General features: G+C 35.1%; 1 protein-coding gene across 1 annotated transcript in view; it reads left to right on the top strand.

Moving 5' to 3' along the window:
* Positions 1 to 16,645, top strand: part of MBD5 (methyl-CpG binding domain protein 5) — a 143,240-nt gene that overhangs the window by 80,589 nt on the left and 46,006 nt on the right. The window contains exons 3-5 of the mRNA XM_029225964.1: positions 8,145 to 8,817; positions 12,288 to 12,390; positions 13,453 to 13,633. Coding sequence (XP_029081797.1) covers positions 8,705 to 8,817; positions 12,288 to 12,390; positions 13,453 to 13,633 — 397 coding nt within the window. The 5' untranslated portion in view covers positions 8,145 to 8,704. The remainder of the gene's footprint in view (positions 1 to 8,144; positions 8,818 to 12,287; positions 12,391 to 13,452; positions 13,634 to 16,645) is intronic.

Raw genomic sequence — 16,645 nt, 5'->3', positions numbered from 1 at the left:
GGAAATAATAGTTTTCCTAATTACAGATCCAACACATTTTTATTATAAAAATTTTTTGAAAATATAGAAAAGCAATGAAGAAAATAAAAGTCACTCATGTTCCTGCTATCCAGGGATAAGCTCGGGGAAGATACTGCTGTTCTATTACTATATCTACATAAATAGTAGCATTTTTGTAAATGAATATTTATAACTATACATGCAACTTTGTCATGTGTTTTTTCACCTGACAATGTCATGGACCTTTTCAATAACATGATTTTAATAGCTATGTATAAATAATAACAACTTAGATATTTATTATGTGCTAGGTACTAGTTTACGACTTTTAACTTATTGTATCCCCAGAACAAAACAGTTCTATAAAATCTCCATTTTATAAGGAAAGAAAATTTTTTAAACTTTTCCAAGGTCACAAGCTATTAAAATGTACAGCTACATAGCATCTCAATACTGTACTTAATTTAAATAAAACCCTATTTTAGACTTCTAGATCATCTCCAGTATAGTGTTTGGCTATTTGAAATAATACTCATGATTCTGTGGGTTGGAAGTCTAGGCTGGGCTTAACTGGGACAGCTCATCCCTGTTCCACATGGTGCTGGCTGGGCTCAGTTACATGTCTGGGGCTTCAGCTGGACTAGCTGGACCAGCTGGACTTTTCCCTCTCCACAGAGTAATAAGTCCCAATTCCTGATGGAAGGAGCTACAAAATATTTGTGGCCAATTGCAATCTACTACATTCAGCACTTAATCCTCCAAAGGCTTCTATGTGCCGAGAATGTGTAAGTTGCTGAACGTTGGTAACATGAAATGGCCTGTGTAAGTAATCCTCCTGACCATAGAAGGGCATAGGTCAGGATCCTTGTTACCTTGACTCTGAAGACTGGCCTCATTCTCAGGAGCCTATCCCTATACCTTCCGAGTTTGTGAAAAAATGTAACCTTCCACGTGAATGTGATCCTCATGCACAGTTTTTGAATGTTTACACTCTTCTGCACTGAAAGGGCAAGGACGTTTGAAACTAGAGAGTTTTAGTGATCAGAGCAGGAAAGATGTGCTTGTGATATCCTGATACAACTGTATAAAACAGGTGTAAATGTACTGGGGTACTTCGGGGTGAGTAAGTAGAGCCTGGCAGAGGCATTAGGTCTCTTACAAAAGATGTATCTGAGAGGTATGTTTTGGAAGAGGTGGCTGCACAGTGAATATAAGAACCAAATGAAAATAATAACCAGAGTTAAAATGAGGCTACTTTTTGGAAGGTATATAACTTCCAAATATATACAGTATATAACTGTAAGATAAGTGTGCTCATAAATAAAAATGCATAGCTTGAGTAAATAGGTGAAAGGTGAAACAGATGGGAAGGTTGAATGGGAAGGCTGGCTAAGTACTTTTAAGGAACTGTTTAAATAATAGATATGAGGATGAAAGATCACTGAAAAGGGAAATGTCATTCAGGGTTACCCTGAGAAGCATAATTTAACTTAATAATGATGGAAAGATGATGAGTATATCCATTCATTACCCAATCAAATGATAACATTGTAGCCACTCAGACATTACTCTTCAAAATGCTAATGCTTATGTTATTTCTTAATCCAATTATACCTGTTGTTGCATGTACATATTGTTTTGGAATTTAAGTATAGAGGTAGGTTTTATGTGAGCTTTTTTTCTCAATTGGAGAACATGAGGCATTCACCCTTGCAAATGTCAGAATGGAGGAGACTTCTTTTTTCTATTTTTTTAAACTTTTTTATTGAAGTATATAGTTGATTTACTGGAGGAGACTTCTTAACTTTGACTATTTCCTGAGTTAAGTTTATAATCATTGTATAAAAAGTACAAATGATAACTTATACCTATATAACATTAAATATTGGTGTTTTACCTAGTTTACATCATCTCACCTTGGTAATAGCTCATTCAGGATTCATTCTGTCCTACTGTGTATCCAAGTAATGGCCCTGAGCACAAGATTAATGCGTGATGTCATTATAAACATTTTAATAGAGTTTACTCATAATATCACATGACTTAAAAATCAATTCATTATTTTTACATTAATCAAGGTTGTGTGACATTATTCAGAAGAATGTATGATGTTTGATGTTATTCAGAAAGATTTATGAAGATTACCTACTTATTTTCATGATGTCATATTCTGTGATATTTAGTCTGCATGGTGTTTTGGGTGTAACTTTTAAAATATACTCTTATCACTGCATAACATAGTGAATTTATTCTTAGGTTGACAAGAATGTCAGTAAAGCAGATAGAGAAAAAAGGTCTATTGCATTAATTATCATCCTGTTGAAATACAAGTTTTATTTTTATATGGTTGCATTCATCTATTTTAGTGGTTCCATTATTAATCCAATTAAAGTGTGTATATAAACCATTTAAATAAAACTCTGATGCACTTTACAAATAAAGTATAAAGTTAGCATATTGTTTTTTTTAGAAGCCCTATCATACTTTTGCTACACAGAAGTTATTACTCAGAGATTTTGAGATCATTAGGGACAAATCTAGAGCAAAAAATCTCCTTTGTATTTTTTGTCAACATGCATAGTCACCGGCTTCTGTTGACTTCTTTTAAAAACTTTTCTTTCACTTTAGACGCCTGTGTTGCTAAAACTTTACAGGCCTACGTGGTAAAAATCGAAATATAAAACTGTATTGGCTAACTAGAATGTAGTCATTGTAGTAACTTGTAACTAGTCTTCATCAAGTATTTAAGCACCTCCTGTAGGCCAGGGGTACTACACCAGGAAGTGGGACTACTGGAGGAACCTAGAGAAACAAGTCCCTGCTGTGAGGAGTTTACATTCCTGTGGGGAGAGATAGGCAATAAACAAACAAAAAATGATAAGAAAAAAATCGGGTAATAAGAGGTATCAGTGAATTAACAAAGTTTCAGAGAATACCTAGGATTTACATTGTGGTCTCCTTGAGGAGGTGACATCTAATTTGAATTCTGAATGAAGCCAATGCAAAGAAGTGAATCAGGTCACTAAAATTCAGTTCATCAAAAGTCGACTCTCATAGACTAATTTGCATATTGAAAGGTGGTTGGAAAATGAAATTGTTGGTAGAATGGTGGCAGATATTCTCAGAACATATACACACATGCACACACACACACACACACACACACACACACCCCTTTGTGAATTTTGTTATTGCTACCAGAAATGTTTGTGAAATAAATTTAAATTATGTTCTAAGTATAAGATCTATCCCTGATCCTTAGTATTAATGAGATGGAGGTGCCTTTCATATTACACTATCTTTTCTGTTTTAACCTGTGTCTGCTGGGCTTGAACCAAGCCATATAAACAGGGTGGGTCATAATGGAATCTTTGGGGAAGGAGTGAAGGGAAAATGTTGTGGATATGTAGTTTTTATGTTAAATTTGGGAAAGAGGAGAAACTGGTGTTTTCATCATAAAACTATAAAAATAAAACTTGACTAAATCTTGAATGATTGGTCTATATAGAAGATAAACTTGTCAGAATCTCGGAGGCAAATAGAATAGATTTTAATATTCAGCAAAAGAGGGCATGCATGGATTTCAAAAGTTTGAGGAGCATGTCCTGAAATGTTTTCCTAAAACTACCCTCTTGGCGCTTTAGGAAATTTATCAAAGGCCCTAAAATTATGCAATTCTATTTTAGCAAATACTTCTAAGTGAATTATCAAAATGCCCATATATTTATGTACAGAGATATTTACCTCAGATTTATTAGTAATTGTGAAAATTTAGGAGAAAATCTATGTCCACAAAAGGGAAGTAAGTAAATAAATTATAAACCTCTGTCCAAGAAAATTCTAAGCAATTAAAAGTCATATTTTGGAAAAATATTTAATGCCATAGTAAAATGCTCAAGGTGAAAATAAAGTATAAAGTGGTAATAATTCAATATTTAAAGGAAAGAAGGCACTATTATACATAGAAAAAAATGGAATTAGTGTAGCTACTTTAGAGAGCAATTTGGCAGTGCCTCTAAAGTTTAAATGTGCAGACCCTACAACCCAACATTAATATGACTGATATACCAATAGATGAATAATTGTAAAGTCATATGTTAGAATACCATTCAAATGTTTAAAATTAACAAATTGGATCTATATATCTGCAACAGAGATAGATCTATGTATCTCAACAGAGATAGCACTCAAAGCAATGTTGAATTTTAAAAAGCAAGTTGCAGAATGATATATATGTATAATAGTATTTATGTAAAAACTTTAAAATACATATAACAAAACCAAATATTGTTTACATATATACATAAGGAATAAACATATAAAAACATAGCCTCGGGCTTCCCTGGTGGCGCAGTTGTTAAGAATCCGCCTGTTAATGTAGGAGACACGGGTTCGAGCCCTGGTCCGGGAAGATCCCACATGCCACGGAGCAACTAAGCCCATGCGCCACAACTACTGAGCCTGCACTCTAGAGCCCACGAGCCACAGCTACTGAGCCTGCATGCTGCAACTACTAAAGCCCGCATGCCTAGAGCCCGTGCTCCGCAACAAGAGAAGCCACCACAATGAGAAGCGCACACACCACAAGGAAGAGTAGCCCCCACTCGCCGCAACTAGAGAAAGCCCGCACGTGGTACCGGAGACCCAACGCAGCCAAAAATAAATAAATAAATAAATTTATTTTTAAAAAAAAAAACATAGCCTGGAAAGATACAGACCAAAAAAAGGATGTTAGTTGCCTTTAAGCCAGAGGGGAGGTGAATGGGATGAAAAAGAGAAATTGGATGGGGGTGAGGGGTAGTATTTAACTTCATCTGTAATATTTTTAAAGTGTTTTGTTTTTTTAAATAAGCAAAAGTGACAAAATGCTTACATTGTGAATTTGGAGTAGTGGTTCATTGTTTATTAGATTAAATTCTTTTTTTTAATGTGTGCTTTTAGAAATTTCCAAAAACAATGACTGAAAGAAAGTCATCCATGTTTGCAGTGGTTATGATTCAACAGTGAGATTACAGTTCAATTTTAGTTTTCATCTCAAACATCTCTGAATTTTCCAAATTTACAAAATGAATGTTGAGGAAATCAATGCCTCTTAGAGATAAATAGATGATAACTATATAGTTACTGGACCTCAGCTGCGTGAGGGGTTCCTAAGGCCCTTACAACTGAGCTGCCTCTAGAATGGTGAAGTATCAGCCAAAAAAAGGATGACCCTCCCAGAAACAAAAGGAAGTAGCAGGCTGGCTGCCTGCATGGTGTAGAAATGTAAAACCGGTCATGTCCAGGGATGGAAAGCAGGGGCATTAGTCTAAGCCAGTGGGTCTCAAGCTTGAGCATGCATTAGAATCACCTAGAAGGCTTGTTAAAAAACAGACTGCCCCCAGAGTTTCTAATTTAGAAAGTATGGGGTCAGTCCTGTGAACTGTATTTCTGACATGTTCCCAGATGTTAGTAACAATGATGATGCTTGTCGCAGGACCATGCTTTGAGAACCGCTGGTCTAAGCAAAACCCAGCCGTCAGATATTTGTATTTTTGATTATTGAAATATGAGGGAGACATTTGGCAGAAATGAATCCAATGTTATTATCTGGCAGATATACAAATTACTTAATGGAGTGAGCCAGTCAGTCTGGGGGAAGTTGGAGTCACACGCAAGAGCAGGCAGACAAAAAAAAAAAAAGAAAGAAATAGGCATCAAAAAGAAAGCTTGAAAGTGAGGAAGATGAGAGGTGGTCCAATCTAAAGACCACGGAAGAGGTTTCTTTAGGAAAGAGAAAGGTAGTAAAATGAGCATGAAAAAGGACTGTAAAAAAAAAGTTTCACTCATCGGGGTCTGTTGCTATTTGGCCAAACTGGGAGTCCAGGATCACACAAAATTCTTATCTCTGTCACATCTTTCACTAGCACCAGGAACTCCACAAGGCCGGAAACTCCTTGAGGACAGGAACTGTCCCTTCCTTGCTCTCTCCATCCTTTCTTGTCCCACTCCCTGCCTCTTTCCTTTCTATTCTACCCCACTCAGCAGCTTTTTTTTTTTTTTTTTTTTTTGCCACACCACCTGCAGGATCTTACTTCCCTGACCAGGGATCAAACTCTCACCCCCTGCAGTGGAAGTGCAGAGTCTTAACCACTGGACTGCTGGGGAAGTCCCTCAGCACCTCTTTAGTGCCAAACACAAATATTTCCTGGGGCTTTGGATAAACTGGTGTCTTACCGTCTTTGTAATCCAGCACATAGCATAGTGCCTCGTACATTATAGCCACTCATTAACTGTTAAATGAAACATGAATAAAACACATATGTGATCAGCAGGGGTCGGTGAATGGGAGACAGAAATAGGAAGCTGTGCCTGCAAGCAGGTCATTTCTTTGAGAGGCATAGACCCAGTGGAGTGGGCCCAGAAATGCAAATTAGCACCTTGAGTCACCATTGAGAATGTACTACTTGGCACTATCCTTTACACCCCACATTTTTCCCAATAAATTTTTGCTGGTTTTCCCATTGCCTGCCAGTGTTTCCCACACCCATCCCCATGGTTCCTGACTTTCAGCTATATTAGTATTTGCTTCATTACAACACCTTTAATCTGCCTCAGAGCCAAGACTGCAATAAGGTATATGCCTGAATCATGATGCCTTTTACTATAAAGCATTCTCCTGCTTTCCCAATGAAGAGATCTAAAAATAGATTTGGAACCAACTTAAATATGTAGACTTTTAAGAATGCAGATTGAGTAGTTTTGTGTATACTTACACTATGTGTTGATTGAGTTATACATGCACGTGTATTTAAAACAATCTAAAATATTAATTTTTATTTAAATTTTTTAAAGTTTTACTATTATGATATGAATCTTAAGTCATTTAACAAAGTTTTTGAGGGACTTCCCTGGCAGTCCAGTGGTTAAGACTTCTTGCTCCCAATGCAGGGGCTGTGGGTTCAATCCCTGGTCGGGGAACTAAGATCCTACATGCCACATGGCCAAAAAAAAATAAAAAAAAGAAAAAGTGATTGGATTAACACACAACCTTCTAGTTGTCAGGTTATAAGAGGTGATAAATATGTTTTTATTGTCAGTTAGAAGGAGGTTGTGCGTAAATATGTTTTTATTGTCAGTTAGAAGGAGGTTCTGTGTGTATATGTGTAATGCCATAATTGTGGGTCTATCTCTATCTTGCAATTAGAAAGTTGCAAGAGCAAGCAAATTGTTTTAACTGGAGTAAGTGGATCAAGTTGGAAGAAGAAAACACGTTGAGTTTGACATGTGATTTTGACAGCAGAGGACATAAGAGTGGTTTAGTACACTTACCAGTTTATTCTATTTTTAAAAGTGTACAGCTTAGAACAGTATGGAGGTTCCTTAAAAAACCAAAAGTGGAACTACCATATGATCCAGCAATCCCATTACTGGGCATATACCCTGAGAAAACCATAATTCAAAAAGAGACATGTACCACAATGTTAATTGCAGCACTATTTACAATAACCAAGACATAGAAGCAACCTAAGTGTCCATTGACAGATGAATGGGTAAAGAAGATGTGGCACGTATATACAATGGAATATTACTCAGCCATAAAAAGAAACAAAATTGAACTATTTGTAGTGAGGTGGATGGACCTAGAGCCTGTCATACAGAGTGAACTAAGTCAGAAAGAAAAAAACAAATACCGTACGCTAACACATATATATGGAATCTAAAAACAAACAAACAAAAATGGTTCTTACGAACCTAGGGACAGGACAGAAAAAAAGATGCAGACATAGAGAATGGACTTGAGGACACGGGGAGGGGAAGGGAAAGCTGGGATGAAGTGAGAGAGTAGCATTGACATATATACACTACCAAATGTAAAATAGCTAGCTAGTGGGAAGAAGCCACATAGCAGAGGGAGATCAGCTCGGTGCTTTGTGACCACCTAGAGGGGTGGGATAGGGAGAGTGGGAGGGAGACGCAAGAGGGAGGGGATGTGGGAATATATGTATACTTATAGCTGATTCAGTTTGTTATACAGCAGAAACTAACACAACATTGTAAAGCAATTATATTCCAATAAAGATGTTAAAAAACAGAAAAACAGTGTGCAGCTTCTCAGTTTTTCATTATTAAATGTAGTGTTTACATATTTACATATGTTTCAGGCTACATTATTGGAATTTTGAAGACATGAAAACATCAGATGAACCAACCTGCAACATCTTGGATTCAGATTGGCAGATGAAGAGAAAGTTTAAAGAATGTGGTCTATAAAGGCGGGTAGTACCTGGAAATATTAACTGACTCACACTGTAAAAATGAGAACAGTTTCTAAACAATAGAGGTTATTTTAGTCCAACATCAAGGTTCAAGACAAAATGTTGAACTAAAAACTTACACTCCTCCCCTCCCCCACTTCAGACAGGTACCAGCATTGGTGAATATGATTTTCCTTAGTCAGAAGCACTCGTTTTTACCTATGTAGACCATCCTTAGGAATTAAATATTGATTATTTAATGTAGATTATAATGGGAAACTGATTTTTTCTACAATGGCAGATTTCAAGGACTTGGTTCCAAACTGAGCCGAAGCTTCCCAATGCATTTTGTACAGTCTGGGGAAAACTGTGCTGCGTTGGCCATTTTTGAAGGCCATGATGCCCTGTAATATAAGGATATCATCTTATTGCTGATATCTTTGGGGAGTCCCAAGCAGACACAGAAAATGAATGGAGGCAAGGAGTGTGACGGAGGGGACAAGGATGGAGGTCTTCCAGCTATACAAGTTCCTGTGGGTTGGCAGCGACGTGTGGATCAAAATGGAGTGCTTTATGTCAGGTGAGCCCTTATTATTACCTGTGCTACCTCCAAGTTTGTGGTCCCCAGCTGAAGGAGGTACAGTCTGTTCCTCTGAGAGTGTAAATATTGTAACTGACAGCACCTGAACTTAATTTGAATAAATGATCTTCGTGCTGGAAATATTTAAGTGTTTTTATTCTGTACTGTTTTGTGATGTAAATTGCCTTAGGTTACAAGAGAGGATTTTTATGCATTATTTGTGTTTATATAAAATGTCATCCTGCTTATCTCTCTAACAAGGATAAAGAAAAATAGGAAGATTTCTAAAAGAAACTCATGAGCATCATTACTACATTCACAGGAGAATGTAAAATACTGAAAACAGACCCGATGTCTCCTCACACTATTATTGTGTCCTTCATAGTGCGTCAGCTGGCTATTCTGATGTAAGGTTAAGTGTTTTTATCTATAGGCAGTTTCAATTATTAGTTTCTTAATGCCTGATATTAACTAAAAATAATTTCCCTATTTTTTCTGTGCAGTTTTTAATCTATTCCCTGCATATAATAGTAAAAGAAAAAGTCATGATGGAGTCATCTCACAAGTAAAAATCGTACAAATTACATATAAATGCCTGCTCTTTTAAATTTTGACAGCCTTTATTATGTTGAACAACTTGAATGAAGTAACTGAACTGTTGGCAAGAAGTTTTAGTCTTATTATTAAACAATTGGCACCTAAGTTCCTTACTTTGTAGTTTATCAGTAAGTATATGATTAGAATACCATAAATCTTTCTTTGTGATGTAGTAAGAAAACCTATTACAAAGAGAACTTTTTAAAAAATATCACATTGCATCATTACATTAATGTTGTTACTTTCATTGTGGGTATTTGTATCTCAGCTTCAACGGAATTCTCATTTGTGCAAAGATGTATTTATATAAATGAAGAATTTTCCATTATATAAACCCAAATGATTTCATACTATAACAACTCTACTGTCAGTTCAGATTCTGTCCTGGGTTGGTTGGTTGGCTGGTTGGTTGTTTGGTTTGTTTTGTGGAAGGTATTTCTTGAGGTAAACTTAATGACCAATTGAAATTCTTTTGCACACGTGTTTTTTGTTTCTGTAATATTCAAGCTATGCTCTATATTAATTGAGGTGAAGGGATAAGAAAGCAGGGAATGTGGAGCTCACCCCATGGTAGCTTAGATGGATGAGGACACACGGAATAACTTTCTCAAAGTGTTTCTATTGTCAGTGCTGTTAACAAACTGCCAGAAATACTTTGTTATCAATGTATCAATAATATAGCAAGATATCAGTGTTATGTTCATAGTTACGGTTTTCCTTGTCTGTAAGGAGCAAATATATATTCAGCTTAGAGCAAATAACTCCAAAAATCTTGATAATTTAGTTTGGGGGGGATTTTGTTTGTTTTGTTTTTGTTTTACTTCATCTTTATCCCTACGAAAGATAAATCAGCTTTTCAGGTTGCTGAGAGTTAGGTTAAAGCAAATTAAGTCTGGGAATCTGTCAGTTATCTTGCTCCTGACTTTTCCAAGTCTGAGTAGACTTTACTATCTGTTAGTATGAGTTTGAATTCTCCCAATCCAAATCTGTACACTAAAGATTATTTTGGAAACTAACTTTGCCAGATAAAGTAAGACACCTTCAAATAAATTCAGCCAGCATGGGTTTGATTTCTTTGTATATAACTGGTTAAATTACTACTTGAACATGTAGAAGAGGCTAGCCCTCCTTCTATAGCTTCCTTTGCAATGTGCAGTTTGCTTATAAGTTGTAGGTTAGTCTCCAGCTGCTCCTGCCTCAGGGTGGCATTGAGGCTGCACATTAAATTTCCCACCTGCTTCCAATCTTTTAAGCTTTATCTATGCCATAAGACTTGTAACTATTTTTATGTTAATTATTACTCCCAAAAGTTAATTAAAGAGCTGCACCTAAAGGAAAGAACCCAACTGACTGATTGAGAGGAAGTGTTTTTAAAGTGTCTAGAGTAGAGTACTCATAGAATTCAGGAATTCTTGTCTTCAAGTTTAATTTTACAATTAACTGCCTCTAGGATTCATTCATACACTTTTTTTAACTGTAACACATTAGGCAGTTTCTTTTCATAAAATTCATGAATTCTTCACATAACTAGTGATTTTGTTTTATCAAAATTACCAGACCTCCAAAAACATCTTGCTGCCCCTACCGCTAGGGTGGGACTCCAGTCTGTAATATGGGAATTATTATTCTTTGCATATCATCTGAAAAAAATTGTTAGCCCAAATAAATGAGAGAGTTAACAAAGTTGAGGATTTTAATTGTGATTTTCTACATGTGTTAAGTCACTTACATGATTGTCCATAAGTAAAATACGAATTGCATTTTAAAGCTGGTTTATTTATAGACACCAAACTACTACCTGTGTTTTTGTAGAAGCAGAATAGTCTACCCGCGGTAATGTAAAGCTTTGTTTATGAAATGGAGATATCGTTTCTGGTTAAACTTTATCAGATGGCTTAAGTGAAAGTTTTGGTAAATAGTCATAAATAAAAGATATTCTTGAATAAAAAGTATATAATAGTTTTCAAGACATAATATGCATGCAAGCTGTAAAATCAGTACATTAATAATAGAAGTCCTAAAATGCGAATTGCCCATTTTAAACTAATCCTCATTGTAAACAAACATTAGAGACTTATCCTGTCATCAGGATTAGTACCTAATCTGTAGACTTAAATTTGATCAGTATTCATATATCATACTAACTTCTGTGACCCAAAGAGTAGTAACGTTGAGAGCACTATCCAATCACCAGCCGCAAGGCCTGCAAGGCACCTTTCTGCCCCCTAAAACCCTATCTCCTCAAGAGTTCCCCATCCTTATAAGTACGGCTTGGATCTTCAGTAGAATTTGAGCTGGGTCACACTGATCTGTCTTCAAAGAAACACATGAATGAGGGAGGAAAAAGAGAAGCCTGTTTTTACACAGGGGCAGCTTGGTTCTAGACTCCAAGATTAAAGGGAAGAACTTGTTAGCTCGAATTTTTGTAAATTTAGTGACTTTCTGGTTTGACCTCCAACGTGTTCCTAAATTTCAGTTTTTCCTCAAACAGCTTTAGAAGTAGATCTTCTAATTTAAAATGATAATGATTACTTTCATGTAGTTTTCTTGTTCCTTTCTTACCTGCTCTTTCTTAAGAATACATTTTTCCCATCCTTAGTCCACTCTTGGTTGTCAAAATACTTTTATTTATTTTTCTATGAAGATCTGTATTTTTCTGAGAAGTATTTTGGTCAGAAGAAAGGGTGATAGTGTTAAAGGCTATAATTTAGTAGCTAACATAATACTGACAAAGAAAATGCTTTTCCTTAGTAGGAAAATATTTCATAGGAAAAAACCCTGTGAAGGACAGTAAGACTATAAATTATGCCGTTTTTCATATAATATGTGCAGTCAGAATTATTTCCTGATGTTTTTTTAAACTATTTTCACAGTCCCAGTGGGTCTTTGTTATCTTGCTTGGAGCAGGTTAAAACATACCTGCTTACTGACGGAACATGCAAGTGTGGCTTGGAATGTCCTCTTATTCTTCCCAAGGTAACCATTTCGCAATAGATGTATCAGCAATTTTTCATTTTTTAGGTGTTTCATATATTTGCTTTTCTCATTTGGCATTTTATTTTTATATTACTTCTCCAATCATTTATACATTTTAAAGTCTTAAATTATATATCTTTTGCATGCATTTTGGAATGCTTAAAGATTGTGGAAAATAGTTCAAGTCCAAGAGTCATTTTCAAAGGTGACAAACCTATATTCATATTAAATATTTCATCAAAACCCCTTTTGCACCGTTTTATTAGAGCTATACCCATGCTCACTATTTAATAGTGCAGTATTTTTTTCCCTCCTCAGTCTGCAATGTTATTTTTAGCACTGGTGTTGATAGACCTGCCACAAATATTTCTTAAATTACAAAGCTGAACCCTCATAGCCAAAAGTGAAACTGTTTTACTCCTTTGCAAGGTAAAAAGTAAAATCATTTTAAATGATAAAATATTTACTATAGAAACATGTCATTGTTTTCTGGGTATCTATAGTAGTCCCAATCATAGAACTAACGATTAATAGACAAGTTTTTCTTTTTTATTTGTGTCACCTCATTCACAAAAAAGCACTTGAAACAGCTTATAAGTATATACACAATAAATATTTTTTAAAATAGATTGGTAGATTTTTTAAATCAGTGAAAAGGTCATATTAATATAGCAATAAAGTAAAGCCAAAGGAAAAGTTAGCATATAGCAATGTCAGATTTTAGGGTTTCTTAACTGTACTTCATCTGTTTTTGTACTGTTATAACATCAGGAAGTATCTAAAATTGGGAACATTATCAGATACTATTCCTTTCCATATATTTATCTTGGCTATCTCAGAATTAGGATAATTCTCATTACTTACCCTGCCACTAAAAACCATGAGTTCAGCAGAAGTATTTATTCCATTATATATAAAGTTGCTTTTCTTAAATTTAAAAACTTGAGAAAGTTGTATTCAGCTTTATGGGTTAATCTATGCAAAACTTTTTTTTTAACAAGGGGATCTTTTTACCTAATATTTTTACAGACATATTGTAAACAAAGGCTGTGCTTTTTCCAGGTGTTTAATTTTGATCCTGGAGCTGCTGTGAAACAGAGAACTGCAGAAGATGTTAAAGCAGATGAAGATGTCACAAAGCTATGCATACATAAAAGAAAAATCATTGCAGTGGCCACACTTCATAAAAGCATGGAAGCCCCACATCCTTCTCTGGTGCTCCCCAGTCCCGGAGGAGGAACAAGTATGTAATATGGTGAAGGTTTTAGGGATTTTTCCTCCCCCACTCCTCTCCTGGAGGAGTCACTAGAAATCACTTTGCCAAGCATTTTCTGAGTCCACTTTTCAAACATGCACAATGCATTCATTTAAAATTATGTATGTTTTATCATTTTATTGCAAATAGCAAATTAGTTCTGAAAAATTCCCATGAAGTTGTCACCCAAAGTTTCCTATCCAAATCATTTAGTTAAATGAGGAAAATAAACACTGATTAGCACATACAAATGCTATGGAGGTGCATAGAGCTGAGCTAACAAAAGAGAAAGTGCCATTGGTTTTCAGGAAACAAATGTAGCCTTTTTCCTAGGGCTGTATTGGAATGTGTAGTATCAAGTCCTTAAATGCAACTAGCAATGTTATCAAGAACTGGCAGTGTTATTCTTTCAGTCATTTAATAGCTACATATTGAACACCTACTAACAAATCACCTTGCCGGGAATTTTTTATACCTCCATCCAACACGTACATGCACACACGCTTGTATGCACACACGAATTTTTTAAAAATTTCAAAGCTGCAGAAAAATTACATGAACAGTTCGAGTACCCTAGATTTACCAGTTAACGTTTTGTTTCAGGAGTTGCAGATATTGTGACAGTTCACCCCTAAGTATTTCAACACACATGGATGTTCTCTTATATAAACCACGGTCTAATTATCACATTCAGGAAATTTAAAACTGTTATGATAGTGTTATCTAATATGCAGTCTATATTCAGATTTCTCCAGTTGTCCTAATAATATTCTTACAGTTTTTTCAATCCAATCTTTTTTAAAATCCAGGATGCAAAGATTGTGCAACTGCAAAGAGACGTTACTTTTCTTTAATCTACATCAATTCCCCAGTCTTTTTAAATCTTTCATGACGTTGATACTTCTGAAGGGTCTAGGCCAGTTTTATAGATGTTCCTCAATTTGGATTTGCCTGATTGCTTCCTCATATTTATATTCAGGTTAAACATAGTTTGATAGGAATACTGCATAGGTGATGTTATATCCTCATTAGGAAGCACATAATGGCAGTTTATCCCGTATTGATGACATTAAGTTTGATTTCTTGGTTAAAGTTGTGTCCACTATTGAGGTACATTTTCCCTTTATGATTTATATGTAATTTGTGGAATTATACTTTGAGGCTGAGGAACTTCTTTTTGTAAGGGCTAGAATATGAACTCTCCAAAATATTACAATTAACACTTGAATAGTAATTCTGGATAAAATACAGCTGAACACCAAAGCATTTGTTTATGAAAGATAAGTAGCATTGTTCTGCAGAGTTCTGAAAAATAAGGATGAGGAATATAACTTGTAGTGATGAGAGAAAGCTTTATGGTAGAACTCAGATTTGAACCAGCCCTGGAAAATGGTAGGACTTAGACACATAAGGGAAATAAGAAAATTCTTGTCTAGAATAAGTATAGCATAATTAAGAAATGATGTGGAAACTAATGTGACTTGAGTGGAAAATTAAACCTGCATAGGTAAATTGAGGCCAAATTATTGATAGTTTTAGATACAAAGAGAAGCAGTTGTGACACCAAACAGGTCATCAAAGAGTCACACTTAGAACTCATGTGAAGAGGGTAGGGAAAGACAAACTTGGCAGTTATTAGCAGAGAGCTCCTCTCCAATAACCCTCTAACCTTTAAACTTTAACAGGAATGATCAGAAAAATTTGCTCCACTAAGGTATGTAAGAAAAAAATATATTTTAGTGAATTTTTCTTTTTCTTTAATGAGCTATGTTTTTTAAATTAAAAGATATTGCAACAACTTAAAGACATTTAACAGTAATAAATTATTTAAAATTTATCATTAGCCTGCCACCTTGATGTAAGTATGTTTTCATTTTTGCATCTTACCTTGCACATGCTCATATCTGCTGCCATTCTCACTTCACATCATATCAAACCATTTCAGCTCTGTCTACAGAGTCTGCCTTGTTTCCTTTTTAATGATTGGAGCAGAATCTTGGTCTAGGTCCTTTGTCCTCCTCTATGCATACAAGTTTCATTATTGAAATTAAAGGTAAATATTTAACTAGTATAGGTATAAGAGGTATATCTCCATCTCCTTTTAAAATGGTATACTTTATTGGATTCAGACATAGCATTTGTTTCAATTTTCTAATTTTAAATTATATTAAAAGGTTGTGATTTAAATAAAGATTAAGAAGACTCATGTAGTAGTTTTCACCTCTCTTTATTTTACATGCATAAACATACAACACCTCTTTCGAAAGGTCTATTTAATATACACAAAAGCACTTGATGAGTACCTAGCATTTACATTTGCCAACTCTTGTAATACTTTAGTTCCTAACTGCAACATAAGAGCAGCATGACTTCTGTTTGTTTATCTGTTTAGTATCCCTTTTATTTTAAATATGGTAACTATTTTTCCCCAGTATGGAAGAAATCCTTTCTAAACGACAGCTACTTTCTAAATTCTGTTGAATGTAAAAATGCCAATGTCTATATTTTTTAATCATTGAATTGTAGACAGCTATATAAATGAACAAGAAAAGACACAACTTGGTGGCTTTATTACTAAAGAGGACACAGTCCCGTAATAATGTTAGTGATGTTAATACAGATGACTATGTTCTCACTATATGCCAAGCTCAGTGCCCCAAATATTTTTCATATGTTATTTCCTTGATTACAAACTGTAAAAATCTTTCTTTAACAAGAAAATGAATTCAGTTGAGTTTATCTGCTGCGATTTTCTTTTATGATCGGTTCTCAACTTTTCATATACTGTATTATGTACAGAAATCACTCTATCAAAGAATCTCTACCATACCAGAAACAGAAAGCCCACATTTCCCAAGAAAAATATACGTTCACTACATTCTCTTACTTCTTGATTGTACACTACCAAGACTTCTGTTTATCCCAGGTTGAGAACCACTGACTTAGAAATTGTTATGTTATGATTTGACCTGTATACTGCTCAGCAGGTAGGAGAAGTTT

The sequence above is a fragment of the Monodon monoceros genome, unplaced genomic scaffold (genome assembly GCF_005190385.1).
Source record: "Monodon monoceros isolate NGI ecotype Baffin Bay Population unplaced genomic scaffold, NGI_Narwhal_1 Super_Scaffold_16, whole genome shotgun sequence".
Lineage (NCBI taxonomy): Eukaryota > Metazoa > Chordata > Mammalia > Artiodactyla > Monodontidae > Monodon > Monodon monoceros.
The sequence above is the reverse complement of the archived record's forward strand: the minus strand, read 5'-3'. Positions and strand labels throughout refer to the sequence as shown.